Here is a 17,347-nt window from a genome sequence, read left to right on the forward strand (position 1 = left end):
CGGCTCAATGTTGTCTTAATTTGCATTTTCTTTTATGATCAGAGGTGTGGAACATTTATTCATATATTTACTGACCATTTTTACATTCTTTTCTCCTCAGAGGTCTCTATTTAGCTCCTTTGCCCATTCTTTGGGGGTTTCATGAGCTAGCAGGAGCTTTCTGGTGGGGTGGAGCCCAGGGTCTACATAGGCTAGGCAAGCATTCTACTACTGAGCCATAAACCCAGCCCAAAGAATGTCACATACATATAAGTCATATGTCAAAAAAGAAAGTTTATTAGCCAGGTCCTAGTGGCTCACTCCTGTATTCCTAGCTATTCAGGAGGCTGAGATCTGAGGATCACAGTTTGAAACCAATGTAGGTGGGAGAATCCATGAGACTCTTATTTCCAATTAACCACCAAAAAGCTCAAAGGGGAGCTGTGGTTCAAGTGGTAGAATGTTAACCTTGTGTGAAAAATCTAAGGAACTAAAGAGCATCCAGGCCCTGAGTTCAAGCCTGAAAACTGGTGCATGTACACACACACACACACACACACACACACACACACACACACACACACACACACACACACACACACACACACACACACAAGTTATTGAGCTCTTACTGAGTACCAGGCTGGGATCAGGTACATGGGCAATATCTCTGGCCTCCAGTGTTGAATCTAGTCTGAGAGAACAACTTTTTTTGGTCGTGGGGCCTGAACTCTGGGCCTGGGCGCTATCTTTCAGCTCTTCAGCTCAAGGCTAGCACTCTACCACTTGAGGCACAGCACCACTTCTGGCTTTTTTTTTTTGCTTATGTGGTGCTGAGGAATCGAACCCAGTGCCTGATGCATGCAAGGCAAGTGCTCTACCACTGAGCCACCTTCCCAGCCCTGAGAGAACAACTTTTGAGCAACTGATCATGAACCCTGACCAAGTAGTCTGTTGGAGGGCAGACGAGGTTGAATGATCACTGTCACACGAGTAAGGTATACATATTGTTCTGGGACTCACAGCTAAGAACAGAGTTCAAAAGGCCCCCAGTTTGGGGGGTGTTTACCACAGTCATTAAACTTCTAAAGCTGTGGACTATTTTACAAGAGGATTCCAGGTCTTTGGGGACTAGCCTCCATTAACCCCAGGGGTCAACCAAGGTTGTATAAGCTTGGAGCCATGTAATATATATAGGCATGTTGTTTCCACCTTCCCCTAGGACTCTCAAAGGGCTGAAATTCAGAATTGTCCCTCAGTTTGACTTCTGACAAGTGACAAGTGAACACAAGTTTTCCACTCGTAAGACTGGATCCTCACTTTTATTTTCCCTCTCAGTGCTGGAGATTGAACCTAAGGGTTTTGCATGTTAGGCAAACTTTCAACCACTAACCTACCCATCCCCCAGTTTTTTAAAAAATTTTGTTATAATTTGAAACATTGGAAAGTTTTCAGATCTACTTTAATCACCTTATTTTATTTTATTTTTTAGTGGCAATACCAGAATTTAAACTAGGCGCTTGTTAGGAAGGCACTATACCAGTTGAGCCACATCACCAGCCCCCCCCCCCCTTTTTTTTTTTTGCATCTGGTCGTGGGGACTGAACTCTGGGTCTGGGCGCTGTCCCTCAGCTCTTCAGCTCAAGGCTAGCGCTCTACCACTTGAGCCACAGCACCACTTCTGGCTTGTTTCTTTTTTGCTTATGTGGTGCTGAGGAATCGAACCCAGGGCCTCATGCATGCAAGGCAAGCGCTCTACCACTGAGCCACCTTCCCAGCCCCATCCAGACCCCTTTTTTACCTGTAGTTTTTCTTTTAAGTTGTCAATTTTTTTGCCTAGGGCAGTCTTAGGCTGTGATCCTCCTACCTATGCTTCCTGAGCAGCTGGGATTCCAGGTGCATGCCACATTGCCCTGATTAGTGAAATCAAGTCTCACTAACTTTTTTGCCTGGATTGATCTCAAACTTCAGTCCTTCCAATCTCCATCTCCTGAGTAGCTGATGTTAATTCTGTCTGTCTGTCTGTTTTGTGTGTATTATATTTGTGTATATATTATATATGTATATACATGCATAAATTATATCCTGAACTATTTGAAAATAGGTTGTGGACAAGGGTGTTTCTCTCATGACTAAGAACATTCTACTTATTTATGTATTTATTTATTTTTGTTTGTGCTTGAACTCAGGGCTTGGGCTATTTGCTCAAGGCTCATGCTCTATCGCAGCTCTATAGTCAGCTTTTTGGTGTTTGAGATAAGAGTCTCATGGATTTGGAGCCACGATCCTCAGATCTCAGCTTCCCAAGTAGCCAGGATTACATGTAGCATGAGCTACTAGCATTCAGCTAAGGACATTTTTTTTTTTTTTGCCAGTCATGGGGCCTGAACTCAGTCTGGGCGCTGTCCCTCAGCTCTTCAGCTCAAGGCTAGCGCTCTACCACTGGAGCCACAGCGCCACTTCCAGCTTTTTCTGTTGATGTGGTGCTGAGGAATCGAACACAGGGCCTCATGCATGCAAGGCAAGCACTGTACCACTGAGCCACCTTCCCAGCCCCAGGACATTTTTTTTTTTAATAGTTACTATAGTTCAGTTCTCAAAACTAGAGATTTTCACAAATCCATGAAGTAGTTCTCAAATTCCTGAAATATTTCAATAGCTTCCCCCCCCCCCCCCCCCCTCTTTTAAGGTACTGATGTTGAATTCAGGGCCTAACAGGCCTCTTGGTGTTTGATTTTTTTTTTCTTTTTCTTTTGGGTGGTTCCTGGAGCTTGAACTCAGGGCCTGGGCCCTGTCCCTGAGACTCTTTGTGCTGAAGGCTAGCACTCTACTGCTTGACCCACCGCACCACTTTGGGCTTTTTTTGAGTAGTTTATTGGAGATCAGAGTCTTTTCTGCCAGGCTGACTTTTGAACAGCAATCCTCAGATCTCAGCCAGATGAGTAGCTAGGATTACAGGCATGAGCCACTGGCACCTGGCTGTGTTTGTTATTTTTGAGATAGAGTCTCCTTTCATGGCTAAGCTGGTCTGGACTGCAATCTCCTATATATGCTTCCTCATTTTGTTGGGATAACAGGCATGCACCACCATTGCGCTTTCCCTGTAGTTATCATCTTGCATCACTACCTAGCTACTGGTGGAGAAATGGAAATCTGGTGAATTTTTTATGCCTGGATTGGCCTCATATCACAATTTCTGCCTTCCAGATAGCTAGGAGTATGGGCTCCACATCAGGAGGTTTATTATCTCCCTTATCTTTCTCACTCTTTTTCCTTTTTTCCTCCCTCCCCTCCTCACCCTTTCCCTTCCTCTCCTTCCTCTCCCCTTCCCTTCTCTCCCCTCTTTCCTCTGTTTTAAAACCATCTTTTTCTAGCTAGACTATGACCCAAAGCATACTTTTGTATGGCTTTCTAGTTGCAGTTGGACTGGATGTAAAAATCAGGGCAGGTTTTATAGCCTGAGGTCAGCTAGTAAAGGTGATTGCTGTAAGAGAAGCTTTCCGGGCTGGACTGCAGCCTTCATTTCCTGTTTCACTCAAGACTTAGCTACACAGAGTTTGAAAATTGATGGCCTCTATTCTGCCACCAGCCATGTGCAGCCCTCCCCCTGCCTTGGTAGGCCAAAGATTGTCGTCTGTTGATGGAGTGGCTGCTCTGACTTTATTCTGAAATGCAGAGCCACTCATCTCCCTGTCCTGATCAGTGGGTGCCAACTCTGGCTTGACACACAAAATCCTTCCCATTGAGCCCCTGAATCCAGCTCTTCCTCCCTTGTCACACCCCCAACTCCACAGCCTGTGCTCCTTTGTTCACAGAAAATTGTGCTTTCTTGTCTCTGAGTATGTGTGTGCGTGTGTGAGCGTGTGCATTCCCCTGGTCAGAATGAATTGCTCCCTTATTTGAGCTCTAAATTGCATGGTTGCATGCACTTGTATATAGGATTCTGACTTAGGCCTTTATTAGGGTTGGTTGTCTATGAGTTTGGCTTCTCCTGTCTTTGAGTTCCCTTGGGCAGAAGGTACGTCTTTTCTTTCTTTCTCTGGCATTGCTTCTAAGATGGCCTGGAAAATAGGGTAGACACTGGTGACTGATGGTAGAATGGATAGCATATATTATGCTGTGTGAGAGGGGAAGGCTTTGGGTATAGAAATGGTGCTTGTAAGTGCACATTACTCATTCAGAAAACTGTAGTGAGGGGCTGGGAAGGTGGCTCAGTGGTAGAGCGCTTGCCTTGCATGCCTATGGCCCTGGGTTCGATTCCTCAGCACCACATAAGCATAAAGAAAAAAGCCGGAAGTGGAGCTGTGGCTAGAGTGCTAGCCTTGAGCTGAAGAGCTGAGGGACAGCACCCAGGCCCAGAGTTCAGGCCCCACGACCGGACCCCCCCCAAAAAAATTAAAAAATCAAAAAACTGTAGTGGGTTTTATTATTGCCGCTAATGGTGTTATTGTTACATCCCATATGGCTTGACCCACCCAGTTAGTGACTCTTGAATCTGGGAGCATAATCTAACTATCTTACTATTCATATGATAAAGTAGGTTTACTTCAGACTTCTTGGTTCATGCACCTTCCTAGATGAATTGGTTGTTTTCTCTTGCTATTTGGTTACTGTCTTTAACTCAGCAATATTCAAGGTGTTTTGAATATGTACACTCAAACTCATTCTGAAAATTTTAAGTAGACATTCAATTTTTTTGTGTGTGTGTCTGACCTGGGGCTTCAACTCTGGGCATGGGTGCTGTCTCTGAGCTCTTTTGCTCAAAGCTAGTACTCTACCCCTTTGAGCCACAGCTTCACTTCTGGCTTTCTGGTGGTTAATTGGAAATAAAAGTCTTATGGACTTTCCTGCCCAGGCTGGCTTTGAACTTTGATCCTCAGATCTCAGCCTCCCGAGTAGCTAGGATTACAGGTGTGAGCCACCAATGCCCAGTAACATCTAAACTTTATTTGTGTGTGTCGGTTGTGGGGCTTGAACTCTGGGCCTGGGCACTGTTCTCAGCTCTTCAGCTCAAGGCTAGCACTCTACCACTTCTGGCTTTTTCTATTTATGTGATGTTGAGGAATCGAGCCCAGGGCCTCATGCATGCAATGCAAGCACTATACATGGAGCCGCCTTTCTGGCCCCGACATCTAAACTTTTTTTTTTTTTTTTTGGGGTCCAGTCGTGGGGCCTGAACTCTGGGCCTGGGTGCTGTCCCTCAGCTCTTCAGCTCAAGGCTAGTGCTCTACCACTTGAGCCACAGCCCCACTTCTGGCTTTTTTCTTTTTGCTTATGTGGTGCTGAGGAATCGAACCCAGGGCCTCAGGCATGCAAGGCAAGCGCTCTACCACTGAGCCACCTTCCCAGCTCCCATCTAAACTTTTTAAATCATAATTTGGAATTGTTGCAAAGGATAGAATTTCTGTGTCTGGGTATATATTTTCTTTTTACAAACAAAACTTTGGGGGCTGGGAAGGTGGCTCAGTGGAAAAGTGCTTGCCTTGAGCCTTGCATGCATGAGGCCCTGGGTTCGATTCCTTAGCACCACATAAGCAAAAAGAAAAAAGCCGGAAGTGGCGCTGTGGCTAGAGTGCTAGCCTTGAGCTGAAGAGCTGAGGGACAGCGCCCAGGCCCAGTGTTCAGGCCCCACAACCAAGAAAAACAAAACAAAACAAAACAAAACACTTTGCTATATAGCCCAGAGCTGACCTGGAACTTGCTACATAGCCCAGGCTGGCCTTGAATTTATAATCTTCCTGCCTCAGTCTCCCAAGTGGTGGGACTACAAGCAAGTTCTCAAACAATGAATTTATAATTCATTCCCAGCTTGAATTGGATTTTTTAAAAAGTAGGATTGTTGTAAACATTTAAAAAATGAAACAATAATATTACTCATTGAAACTATCAGGGTGATTTGATACTACCAGCATCTACTTCAAAATTACATAAATCAGGCAGCATGCCTGTAATCCTAATACTCCTGTAATCCCACCACTTTGGAGATAGAACAGGAGGAATGTACTATACAGTGAGTTAGTTCAAGGCCAGCATAATCTACATAGTGAAATCTTGTGGAAAATTCAAGGGCTGTGAAGTAGTTAATTAATAGGGCATATGCTTAGTATGTGGAAGGCCCTTGGTTCCATCTGTAACACTACAAAAATTTCCCCAAAACAGCCTTTTAAAACTAATTAATTTTGGGCTGGGAAGGTGGCACAGTGGTAGAGTGCTTAACTTCTGTGCATGAGTCCCTGGGTTCGACTCCTCAGCACCACATAAGCAGTAAAAGCTGGAAGTGGTGCTATGGCTCAAGTGATAGAGTGCTAGCCTTGAGCTGAAGAGCTGAGGGACAGCGCCCAGGCCCAGAGTTCAGGCCCCACAACTGACAAAAAAACAAAAAAATTAATTTTGATGGTGCTAGTGATTAAACTTGGGTATACCTATGTAAACCCTCTAACACTGAGAATATACAGCCCCAGCCCATCTAGGCCCTCTTTAAGTATTCGCTTATTTTCCTTCCTTTTTCTCTTGTATATCTATTCCACAGAATTCTTTTTTCTTTTTTTTTGGGCCTGGTCGTGGGGCCTGAACTCTGGGCCTGGGCACTGTCCCTCAGCTCTTCAGCTCAAGGCTAGCGCTCTACCACTTGAGCCACAGCGCCACTTCCGGTTTTTTTCTTTTTGCTTATGTGGTGCTGAGGAATCGAACCCAGGGCCTCAGGCATGCAAGGCATGCGCTCTACCACTGAGCCACCTTCCCAGCCCACTCCACAGAATTCTTTTTCTTTCTCTCTCTCCCTTCCTTCCTTCCTTCCTTCCTCTCTCTCTCCTTCTCTCATCTCGTTGGCAGTACTAGGGTTTGAACTCAAGGCTCTGTATTTAATAGGCAGGCACTGTACTGCCTGAGCCACATCTCCAGCCCTTTTAGTTTTAATTACAGTTATTTTTTGTGATAGAGTCTGTTTCGCCAGCCAGCAGGTACCTTGATCCTATTTATGTTTTTTTCTCACCTTGACTAAGGGGCCAAACACACACCACCACAGGCAGAGCCAGCTGTGGAATTTTATCTTTTTTTTTTTTTTTTTTTTGGTCAGTTGTAGGGCTTAACCTTAGGGCCTGGGTGCTGTCTCTCAGTTCTTTTGCTCAAGGCTAACGCTCTTACCATTTAGAGCCACAGCTCCACTTCCGGTTATCTGGAGGTTAATTGGAGATAACTCTCATGGTATTTCCTGCCCCAGCTGGCTTTGAAACACCATCCTCTTAGCTCAGCCACCAGAGTAGCTAGGATTACAGATGTGAACTACCAATGCCTGGCTGGCTGGAATGTTACCTTAATGTAATTGTTTTGCTTGAAAATATTTTATCCAGCACTTTATCATAGGCACTGCAATAAAAATATATGTAAATTAAATTTTTTCTTTGCTGTAATTAAAATTGTTTTCTTCTGGGCTGGAAAGGTGGATCAGTGGCAGAGTGCGTGCCTTGTAAGCATGAGGCCCTGGGTTCAATTCCTCAGTACCACATAAGCAGAAAAAGCCGGAGGTGGCGCTGTGGCTCAAGTGGTAGAGTGCTAGCCTTGAGCTGATGCTGAGGGGCAGCGCCCAGGCCCAGAGTTCGGGCCTCACGACCGACCAAAAAAATAAAGCAAAACAAAAAACTATCTTCTTCTAGTTTGAGCTATCATTACAAAAACAGAAGTTGTTCAAAATTACATAAATGACAGAATAGTAAGTACATCAGGAAACTTCTCTTGTGTTGCAGGGTCAAGTGTTAGAGGGCCCTGAGTTATTTAATGGACAATTCCTTCAGCCCTTCAGGGTTATTATTCTTTGTGGCAACAGATTTTAGTAAGATTCAGATTTCTGAAAGATTCTGCAGCAAGCGACTTTCGGTAAACTCTCCAGTACTGTAGGGTGGGAAACCCCCCATTGGACAAGGAAGGAGAAAAATTAAGAACTTTGCCTACTAGAGATTTCTCAGAAAGATCACTTTTAGGAAAGGAAACCTAAGAAAGCAGAGTATCTGTAAACTTTGCAAGTCCATCCGTTTTGGAAAATCTTTACGTGTACCCAGGAGAACGTCTATGACACTAGCAAGAGAGTGACATTTAATTACCTCAAGGCAACCCAAGAGGGCCACGCAGCCTTCCCACCGATTGCCAAAGATCGACCTACTGTGCGCGCGACCCGCCACGGAGAGCCCCGCCCACAGCCCCGCCCCTCTCCGGGATTCGCCTGTGTATGCCCCGCCCCTTCCTGTTTGGGAGGTTTGATTCCTTTGGCGGGCGGAAGCGGCCGAAGCCCGGCGATCGGGAAGACTCCCCAGCCTCTTTTCGCACTTCATCTTAGCGTGGGACTGTTGGCGGATTCGTCTGTCTTTCTGTCCGGCCCTCCTGCCCTTCCCCTGACATCGCCTCTGCCCTCGCCCCTCAGGTCAGTTTTTCTGCCAGCTCTCCTCCGCCGTCCGTGAGGGCCGGGGTCTGGGCCGGGCGGGGCGCGAGCAGCCGCCGCCTCGTCCCAGGGCTCCGGGCTGCGCTGAGATGGAGTTCCCCGAGCCCCGCCTCGCCAGCCCTGTGCCCTGGGTGGGTTTAGCTAGTCTTTCACACCCAGGTTTTCTTCTCTCTGGGGATAAACAGTACCTGCCCAGAGGTACCGATGAGGTATACGGGCAGAGCATTTGCCACGCTGGAGGGCTGCCATCCGGGTGATTCCCGTACCTGTTCCGTGACCCTCTCTCTCTATCAGGAGGAGAAAAGGTCCTGAGGGTATTTACCTTAGAAAAAAAGAGAAAAGTTCTCAGTCCTTCAGGCCAGATCCTGCACTTCTTCAAAGTAAGTAGCGTGAGAGGCTCATATTAAACGGGTGCGCAGAAGGCTAGACCAGTAAAAGGAGCAGCAAGGTTGCAGCTACCTAGACGCCTGCATGGCAGAGGAAAACTCCTCTGAGAAGTTATCCCAAGACAGGAGTCAGGCCCCTTGCACCCAGGATGAGCAGTAATTTTATCTTTGAGTTTTCTCTATAGTTCGGTAAGAAGGCAGGAGGATTAAGATACCCAAAATGGTTAGAGCCCTCTATGACTAACTTTTCTAAAAAAATATGTTTCTATTTTCCTCTGAGGTGTGGGAGAAATCCGAAAAGCCCTTATGACACCTTCATGGATATCAGTGGATTTTTCCTTGCATTCAGCTATTATAGACCAACTAGATAAGCAAATCAAGTCCTTTATGCCTTTAGGAGTGAATGAATGCCTCTTTGTTGGTGCCCCTAGAAGCCTGTGCAAAAGGGCAGGGCAAGATGCCATTTAACTCTTTTATAAAGCCACATTAGGAGTCATTGATTTTTCTGTTTCTCTCTCTGTGTGTGTGTGTGTGTGTGTGTGTGTATGTGTAGCTGTACTGAGATTAAACTCAGGGCCTACCACTTGAGTTACTCTTACCATTGATCCACTCTTCTCTGCCCCCAGCCATTATGTATTATTATTTGAAATTATGCTTAGCGCACATTTGTAATCCTAGCTACTCAGGAGGCTGAGATCTGGGAGATTGAGGTTTGAAGCCATCGTGGGTAGAATAGCCTTCAAGATTCCATCTCCAAAACAACCAGTTGGTGTGGCTAAGTGGTAGAGTGCCAGTTGAGCAAGCTGAATGAATGTGAGACCCTGAGTTGGAACCCTGGTGCCAGCAAAGCTAAAAAATCTTTTGTAGACCTTGAAGTTCTGATAATTTTATTCATATTTTTCTCCACCTGATTTAAGAAGATGACCTAACTACATTATTGCAGGACCTACCTTATTACACTGTTTTCCTTTATGAGCTCACCACACTTCTGAGGTTATACTCTAGGTTTTCAAAATTCATGACCATCATTAAGGTTTGGTAATATGCTGGTTATTCAGCTCTGGAATAAGAGAGAGAACGTGAAGGCAGTGAATATTTTGCCCTACCACCCATCGATCACAGAGGTTTTTTGTTGTTGTTGTTTGGTTTTTTGTTAAGCGTATATTACCCGTACAAAGGAGTTTTTTTCATCGTGGCATTTCCATACATGCGTATGTATTTGATAATTCACTCCCTATATATTAGTCTACTTAATCTCCATGTCTTTTGAGAACATTTGTTTTAGCTTTTGTTCATTTTTTATTTTTTGAACTTCAAAAGTTGTATAAGGAGTTACAGTTTTAACATGTCCATTTAAGTGTCAGTGCTATTCAATAAGTCACTTCTTCCATTATTCCCCTCCATCCCATCTGTTACTTCTCCCTAGACTCATTTCACATTTCCCACTTCCTTTATCACCTAGGTACTTTGAATAGTCTCTCTTTCTTTTTTTGGTCCAAGACTGGGACTCAAACTTAGTACCTGATACTTTTGATCATTGGCTAGTGCTCTATCCACTGAACTATGCCTCCAATCCCTGAATATTCTTGTTATATTTGTGCTGTTCTCTTTTTCATTCACACTAGACCCTCCCATTTAATTTTTTTTTTTTTTTTTTTTTTTTTGTCGGTCATGGGGCTTGAACTCTGGGCCTGGGCGCTGTCCCTCAGCTCTTCAGCTCAAGGCGAGCGCTCTACCACTTGAGCTACAGCGCCACTTCCGGTTTTCTGGTGGTTTATTGGAGATAAGAGTCTCACGGTCTCTCCTGCCCGGGCTGGCTTTGAACCGCGATCCTCAGATCTCAGCCTCCTGAGTAGCTAGGATTACAGGCGTGAGCCACCAGCGCCCGGCCCTCCCATTTAATTTTAGTTTCCTGGTATTCATGTTGTTAGATTGTTAATTGTTTGAAAGATTTACTCCATAGAGTTTCACTCCTACATATTCTGTACCTCAGTCAACTAAATTGTGTACATAAGCATGTGTATACTTACATGGGAGGTTATATTTTGTATGTAAGATCCACATGAGAAAAAACATGCCTTTTGTCTTTCTTTCTTTTTTTTGGGGGGTGGGGGGGGGTCCAGTCCTGGGGCCTGAACTCTGGGCCTGGGTGCTGTCCCTCAGCTCTTCAGCTCAAGGCTAGTGCTCTACCACTTGAGCCACAGTGCCACTTCCAGCTTTTTTCTTTTTGCTTATGTGGTGCTGAGGAATCAAACCCAGGGCCTCATGCATGCAAGGCAAGCATTCTACCACTGAGCCACCTTCCCAGCCCTGGAATATTCTTCCTGTGTAAGAACTGTTGAGGCCTACAGATCAAAGACAACGAAGAATACATTTGTCATAAAGCATACTAGATGTGGCTAGGGATGTAGCTCAGTGGTAAAAACACAAGCTTAGCTGGGGCATTGCTGCATTAGGATATCTTAGAAAGCAGGGGAGGAAGAATGAGGTGGAGCTGAAGATGCTATTAATGAGAAAGCATTCAAATAAAGGATCATTATCATTTTAACAGACTTGTATACATTGTTTACATGGTCAAGTCCATTTCTAACAGACAGTATTTTCTGTTGGAAAAATTGTTCAAAGTTTTGAGAGGAATATCACATAAAGTCTGATTTTTTTTTTTTTTTTTTGATTGGTTGTGGGTGCTGTTTCAGCTTTTCTGTCAAGTCCAGTACTCTACCACTTTGAGCCACAGTGCTACTTCTGGTTTTCTGGTGGTAATTGGAGATAGGAGTCTCATGGACTTTCCTGCTGGGATTGGCTTTGAACCGCAATCCTCAAATCTCAGCCTCCTGAGTAATTAGGAGTACAGGAGGGAGCCATAGGCACCTGGGCTCTGGCAAATCTGATTTTCTTTATGCCACTTCTTGCCCTTTGAGTTATACCTTCACCTTTTCAGTGAGTTAGCTAACCACAGTTGTTTTTCTTCCCAATGTTTATTACAAACTAGTTTGTTGTCTGTTTGCCTTTTGTCTTCTCCACTAAATGTGCATTTTTTGAGTATGGAACTACATTTCTCCATTATACTGATAGTGCCAAGTGAAAGTTTGGCTTATCTTGGGGCTGGGAAGGTGGCTCAGTGGTAGAGCGCTTGCCTTGCATGCATGAGGCCCTGGGTTCAATTCCTCAGCACCACATGAGCAAAAAGAAAAAAAGCCAGAAGTGGCACTGTGGCTCAAGTAGTAGAGTGCTAGCCTTGAGCTGAAGAACTGAGGGACAGAACCCAGGCCCAGAGTTCAGGAACCACGACTGGACCCCTCCCCCCCACCAAAAAAAAAGAATTTCTTAATTTTAATGTATAAAATTTTTTTTTTTTTTTTTTTTGTCGGTCGTGGGGCTTGAACTCTGGGCCTGGGCGCTGTCCCTCAGCTCTTCAGCTCAAGGCGAGCGCTCTACCACTTGAGCTACAGCGCCACTTCCGGTTTTCTGGTGGTTTATTGGAGATAGGAGTCTCAAGGTCTCTCCTGCCCGGGCTGGCTTTGAACCGCGATTCTCAGATCTCAGCCTCCTGAGTAGCTAGGATTACAGGCGTGAGCCACCAGCGCCCGGCTTGTATAAAATTTTTTTTAATGATTAAAGTCTTCCTATGTTGCCTAGGCAACTCCTGGGCTTACTTGGTCCTTCTGCCTCAGTTTCTCAAGCCACTGTGCCTATTTGTTTTTAATGATTTGCATTGTATTTAAAAGTTCCACTCTAAGGAGAAGGATTGGGATTATGGGGGGAGGGGGGAGGCTGGGAAGGGATGTGAAGGATAAACAAAGGAGGAGGCTGCAATGCTTGGTAAGAAATGTACGCATTATCCTGCCCATGTAACTGTAACTCCTCTGTACAGTATGTTCACAAATAAAATTAAATTAAATTAAAAAAAAAAAAATAAAAGTTCCACTCTAGGGGCTGGGATGATGGCTCAGTGGTAGAGTGCTTGCCTAGCATGCATGAGGCCCTGGGTTCGATTCCTCAGCACCACATAAGCAAAAAAAAAAAAAGTTCCACTCTATTCTTTCTCATATTCTTTCAAAAGTTTTGAGAGCTGGGTGCGGGTGGCTCACTCCTATAGTCCTAGCTACTTATGAGGCTGCGATCTGAGGATCGTGGTTCAAAGCCAGCCTGGGCAGGAAAATCTGTGAGACTCTTATCTCCAATAAACCACCAAAAAACTGGAAGTGGCGCTGTGGCTCAAGAGGTAGAGTGCTCGCCTTAAGCTGAAGAGCTAAAGGACAGCGCCCAAGCCCAGAGTTTAAGCCCCACGACTAACCAAAAAAAAAGTTTTGAAAGTTTATTTTTTTATGTTTAAAACTTTATCTGGGATTAATTTATATGTGTGATATGTGAGATAAGAACTCTTTCACTATGACTAATCTGTATCATTTTTATCATTTATATGACTAACATATTTGTTACAAGTGGAGTAGATAATCTGGATAATATTCCTTGTTGATCATGTACTATTTCTGCCTTACAGGTTCTTTCTATCATTTTACATAACTTCCAAGTGGACTATGAAAGATTATGATGAACTTCTCAAATACTATGAATTATATGAAACTATTGGAACAGGTAATTGCTATTTTTTTTTCTTGGAGATAAAGGACCAATCAACTCTTTGGGAGTATAGTCTATTTGGGCTCTCATGAGCTCTTTGATTAACATATGCAGTTTAAAATTTTTTCTCCTTGAGTAGGAAAAAGTAGAACAGAAATAGAGGAAAATAGTAGAAGTTTGTAGGTCATTACAAGGTCTTTGGCTTTTATCCTAAATTAATCTCATTTGTAAATTCTTTTTTTATTTTTTCCAGTCCTGGGGCTTGAACTCAGGACCTGCATGTTATCCCTGAGCCTCTTTGTATTCAAGGCTAGTGTTCTACCATTTGAGCCACAATACCACTTCTGGCTTTTTCTCAGTAGTTTATTTGAGATAAGAGTCTCATGGACTTTCCTGCCCAGTCTGGCTTTGAACTGTGAACTCAGATCTCAGCCTTCTGAGTAGCTAGGATTATAGGTGTGAGCCACCGTCACCTGGCTTCATTGGTAATTTCTGAGCCAGAGTATCTGACTTTTGTTTTCTTTCATAGGGTCACTCTGGCTGCTTAGTGGTGAAAAGATTGGGTGGAAGAGGGTAAGTGTAGAGGAAGGGGAGACATGTCAGCAAGCTATTACAGTGATTTAGGTGGCTTAGATAAGAAATGGTTGTGAAGGTGCTGTGGTAGTTATTTATGGAAATATACAAAACATACAGTAAAAGCATGCAAAGTAGACACATCTCAACATAGACCATATAGAAATGCTCAGATAAGACAAGCTATTTCTAGTCAGTACCTGCTTCCTTTCCCCCATTGTAACTAACCATTGGTTTGTTTTACCCATGGGTAAGCCCATGGACTGGTTGATGGATTGAATATGGGGTACTAGATAAGAGACAAAGTTAAGGTTGATTCCAGGGTTTGGGGCTGGGCATCCAGGGAAATAGAGTGGCTTCTTACTGAAATAAGGAAATTTTCAGGAGTGACAACCAGGAGCTTCTTTTTTGGTAATGTTAAATTGAAGATATATATATATATATATATATATATATATATATATATATCAATCAGTATATATTATTCAGTTTTGACCCAATTTTGAAATGTAATTCTTTATCTTTACAGTTTAAGAATTTGTCTTTTGTCTAAGCAATTTAAATGCTGTGGCCTCTCATTGTTATTTATAAAGCAAGTTTATTTGCAAGGTTAATAATCATAGATCATACTTCTAAAGAGTAAATACTGCTTTTCTACTTCATTACAAAATGAGAGGAATTCTGTTGTGATAGGAAAAATAATCATCACCTAGACATTGAATTAGAAGAGGCTAGAGTCATGGCTAACACTTTGGGAGTAACAGAAGAAAAGTATGCAGACTTCTAGGAAAATGTGGTTCCACAGAGCCCTTTTAGAAAATATGAGAAGGTATATGTGCTTGAGTCATTACTTACCTCTTCTTTATACATTTTTCTTTACTTAGGTGGCTTTGCAAAGGTCAAACTGGCCTGCCACATCCTCACTGGAGAAATGGTGGCTATAAAAATCATGGATAAAAATGCACTAGGGGTAAGTTTGAAATTAGGTGTTTTTTTTGTTTTTGTTTTTGTGCCCAGTGCTGGGGCTTGAACTCAAAGTCTCATATTCAGCTTTTTTTATTCAAGGCTAGTGTGCCACCACTTGAGTCATGCTTCAACTTCTAGCTTTAGGCTAGTTAGTTGGAGATCAGAGTCTCTTGGATTTGTCTGCCTGGGCTGTCTTCAAATCACGATCTTCAGGTCTCAGCCTCCTGCGTAGCTAAGATGATAGGGCATGAGGCATCAATACCTGTCTGAGTTTTTCCTTTTTTTTAAAGACAGAGTTTCTCTGTGTAGCCCAGACTGGCCTGAAACTATTGATCTTCTTGCTTTATTTTCCTTAGTGCTGGGATTATAGGTGTACACTGTCATGCCTGACATGTGTGAGCCACCAGTGCCCGGCTATGCCTGACTTTTTCTTTTCTTTTCTTTTTTTTTGGGTCTGGTTGTGGGCCTGAACTCTGGGCCTGGGCTCTGTCCCTCAGCTCTTCAGCTTAAGGCTAGCGCTCTACCACTTGAGCCACAGCACCATTTCTGGCTTTTTTTTTTCCTGCTTATGTGGTGCTGAGGAATCGAACCTAGGGCCTCATACATGCAAGGCAGGTGCTCTACCACTGAGCCACCTTCCCAGCCCCATGACTTTTTTCAATATTGGATATTGTTTCACTGTGACATTTTCATGTATGTACATTATGAACCTTGATCATATTCACAACCAATGAAATTGTTTAATATTATACTTATGGTTAATTTTGTGATTAGCCCTCCAATATTTTAGTTACTGTTCTTTTCTAAGAGTAATATTTTTGTAGCTTAAAAAATGTAAATATTGGGGCTGGGAAAGAGGCTCAGTGGTAGAGTGCTTGCCTTGCATGCATGAGTTCCTGGGTTCGATTCCTCAGCACCACATAAGCAGAAAAAGCCGGAAGTGGCACTGTGGCTCAAGTGGTAGAGTTATAGCCTTGAGCTGAAGAGCTGAAGGACAGTGCCGAGGTCCAGAGTTCAGACTCCATGACCAACAACAACAACAAAAAAGTAAATATTGAGCTGGGTGCCAGTGGGTCATGCCTATAATCTTAGCTACTCAGAAGGCTGAGATCTGAGGACTGTGGTTCAAAGCTAGCTCGGACAGAAAAGTCCATGAGACTTTTTTTTTTAAATCTCCAATTAACCACCAGAAAACTTGAGCGCTGTGGCTCAAAGTGGTAGAGTGCTCACCTTAAGCTGAAGAGCTCAGGGAGAGTGTCCAGGCCCAGAGTTTAAGCCCCATGACCCACCAAAAAAAAAGTAAATATCTCTGTTTCTAAAGTGTTTTAGGGAAATGGTTCTTTTGTCCTTCATATTTCTTGTAGCCATATAGGTTAAGTGTTTCTGGGAATTTTAACATGTCTTTACCTTTTCATAATGCTAAATGTTGATCTATTTTGTATTATAGATAGGTAGATAGAGAACTCTTATGTCCCAGCATTTTATTCAAAGTGGCTTTAGATTTGCCTAATGAGGGGCTGGGAAGGTGGCTCAGTGATAGAGTGCTTGCCTCGCATGCATGAGGCCCTGGGTTCGACTCCTCAGCACCATATAAACAGAAAAAGCCCAAAGTGGTGCTATGGCTCAAGTGGTAGGGCACTAACCTTGAGCAAAAGCAGCTCAGGGACAGTGCCCAGGCCCAGAGTTCAATACCTAAGAAATCCTTTTCCTGATCAACTTCTTTTTCTCTATGAAAATGCTTTTAGGATTGAGCTACTCATTGCCTAAAAGACTATTCAATTTGTGCTTTTGACTATAATGTACATAAACTATTATTACACTGTGGTAAAATCTTAGTTTTCTGGTGTTTGAAGTTACTCTGAGTCATCTTTTCCTAACTCTACTATCCTTCCTGTGGTTTATTTATTTTCCTTTCTTTAAAAAGAAAAATATTAGCATAGATTATGCAAAAGCCTTTGGTGTGATATTTACAACATGCATGTACTTTGATCACATTTACCCCATCTATATTATTATTACTTTTTTTGATTATGCTGGTACTGGGGCTTGAACTCAGGGCTATCCATTAGCTTGTTGCTCAGATGGATGCTCTACCACTGTAGCCTCAGCTTCAGTTGGTGGTTAATTGGAGTTAAGAGTCTCATGGACTTTCCTGCCTGGGCTAGCTTTGAACCATGATCTAAAGATTTCAGCCACTTGAGTAACTATGATTACAGGCATGAGCCATCAGTACCCAGTCTGTATTACTCTTTCTTGCATCTTTCTCTCTCCTCTTTTTTTTTTTTTTTTTGGTCGGTCGTGGGGCTTGAACTTGGCTTGGGCACTGTCCCTGCGCTCTTCAGCTCAAGGCCAATGCTCTACCACTCGAGCCACAGCGCCACTTCTGGTTTTTTGGCGGAAACTTCCGGTTTTTTGGCAGCTTATTGGA

General features: G+C 43.5%; 1 protein-coding gene across 1 annotated transcript in view; it reads left to right on the plus strand.

Moving 5' to 3' along the window:
• The first annotated feature begins 8,261 nt into the window (after positions 1-8,261).
• Positions 8,262-17,347, plus strand: part of Melk (maternal embryonic leucine zipper kinase) — an 83,622-nt gene continuing 74,536 nt past the window's right edge. Inside the window, exons 1-3 of the mRNA XM_042696263.1 lie at positions 8,262-8,392; positions 13,301-13,395; positions 14,838-14,923. Of these exons, the coding sequence (XP_042552197.1) occupies positions 13,338-13,395; positions 14,838-14,923 (144 nt within the window). The 5' untranslated portion in view covers positions 8,262-8,392; positions 13,301-13,337. The remainder of the gene's footprint in view (positions 8,393-13,300; positions 13,396-14,837; positions 14,924-17,347) is intronic.

The sequence above is a fragment of the Dipodomys spectabilis genome, unplaced genomic scaffold (genome assembly GCF_019054845.1).
Source record: "Dipodomys spectabilis isolate Male_0828 unplaced genomic scaffold, ASM1905484v1 ptg000006l, whole genome shotgun sequence".
NCBI classification, from domain to species: Eukaryota; Metazoa; Chordata; class Mammalia; order Rodentia; family Heteromyidae; genus Dipodomys; species Dipodomys spectabilis.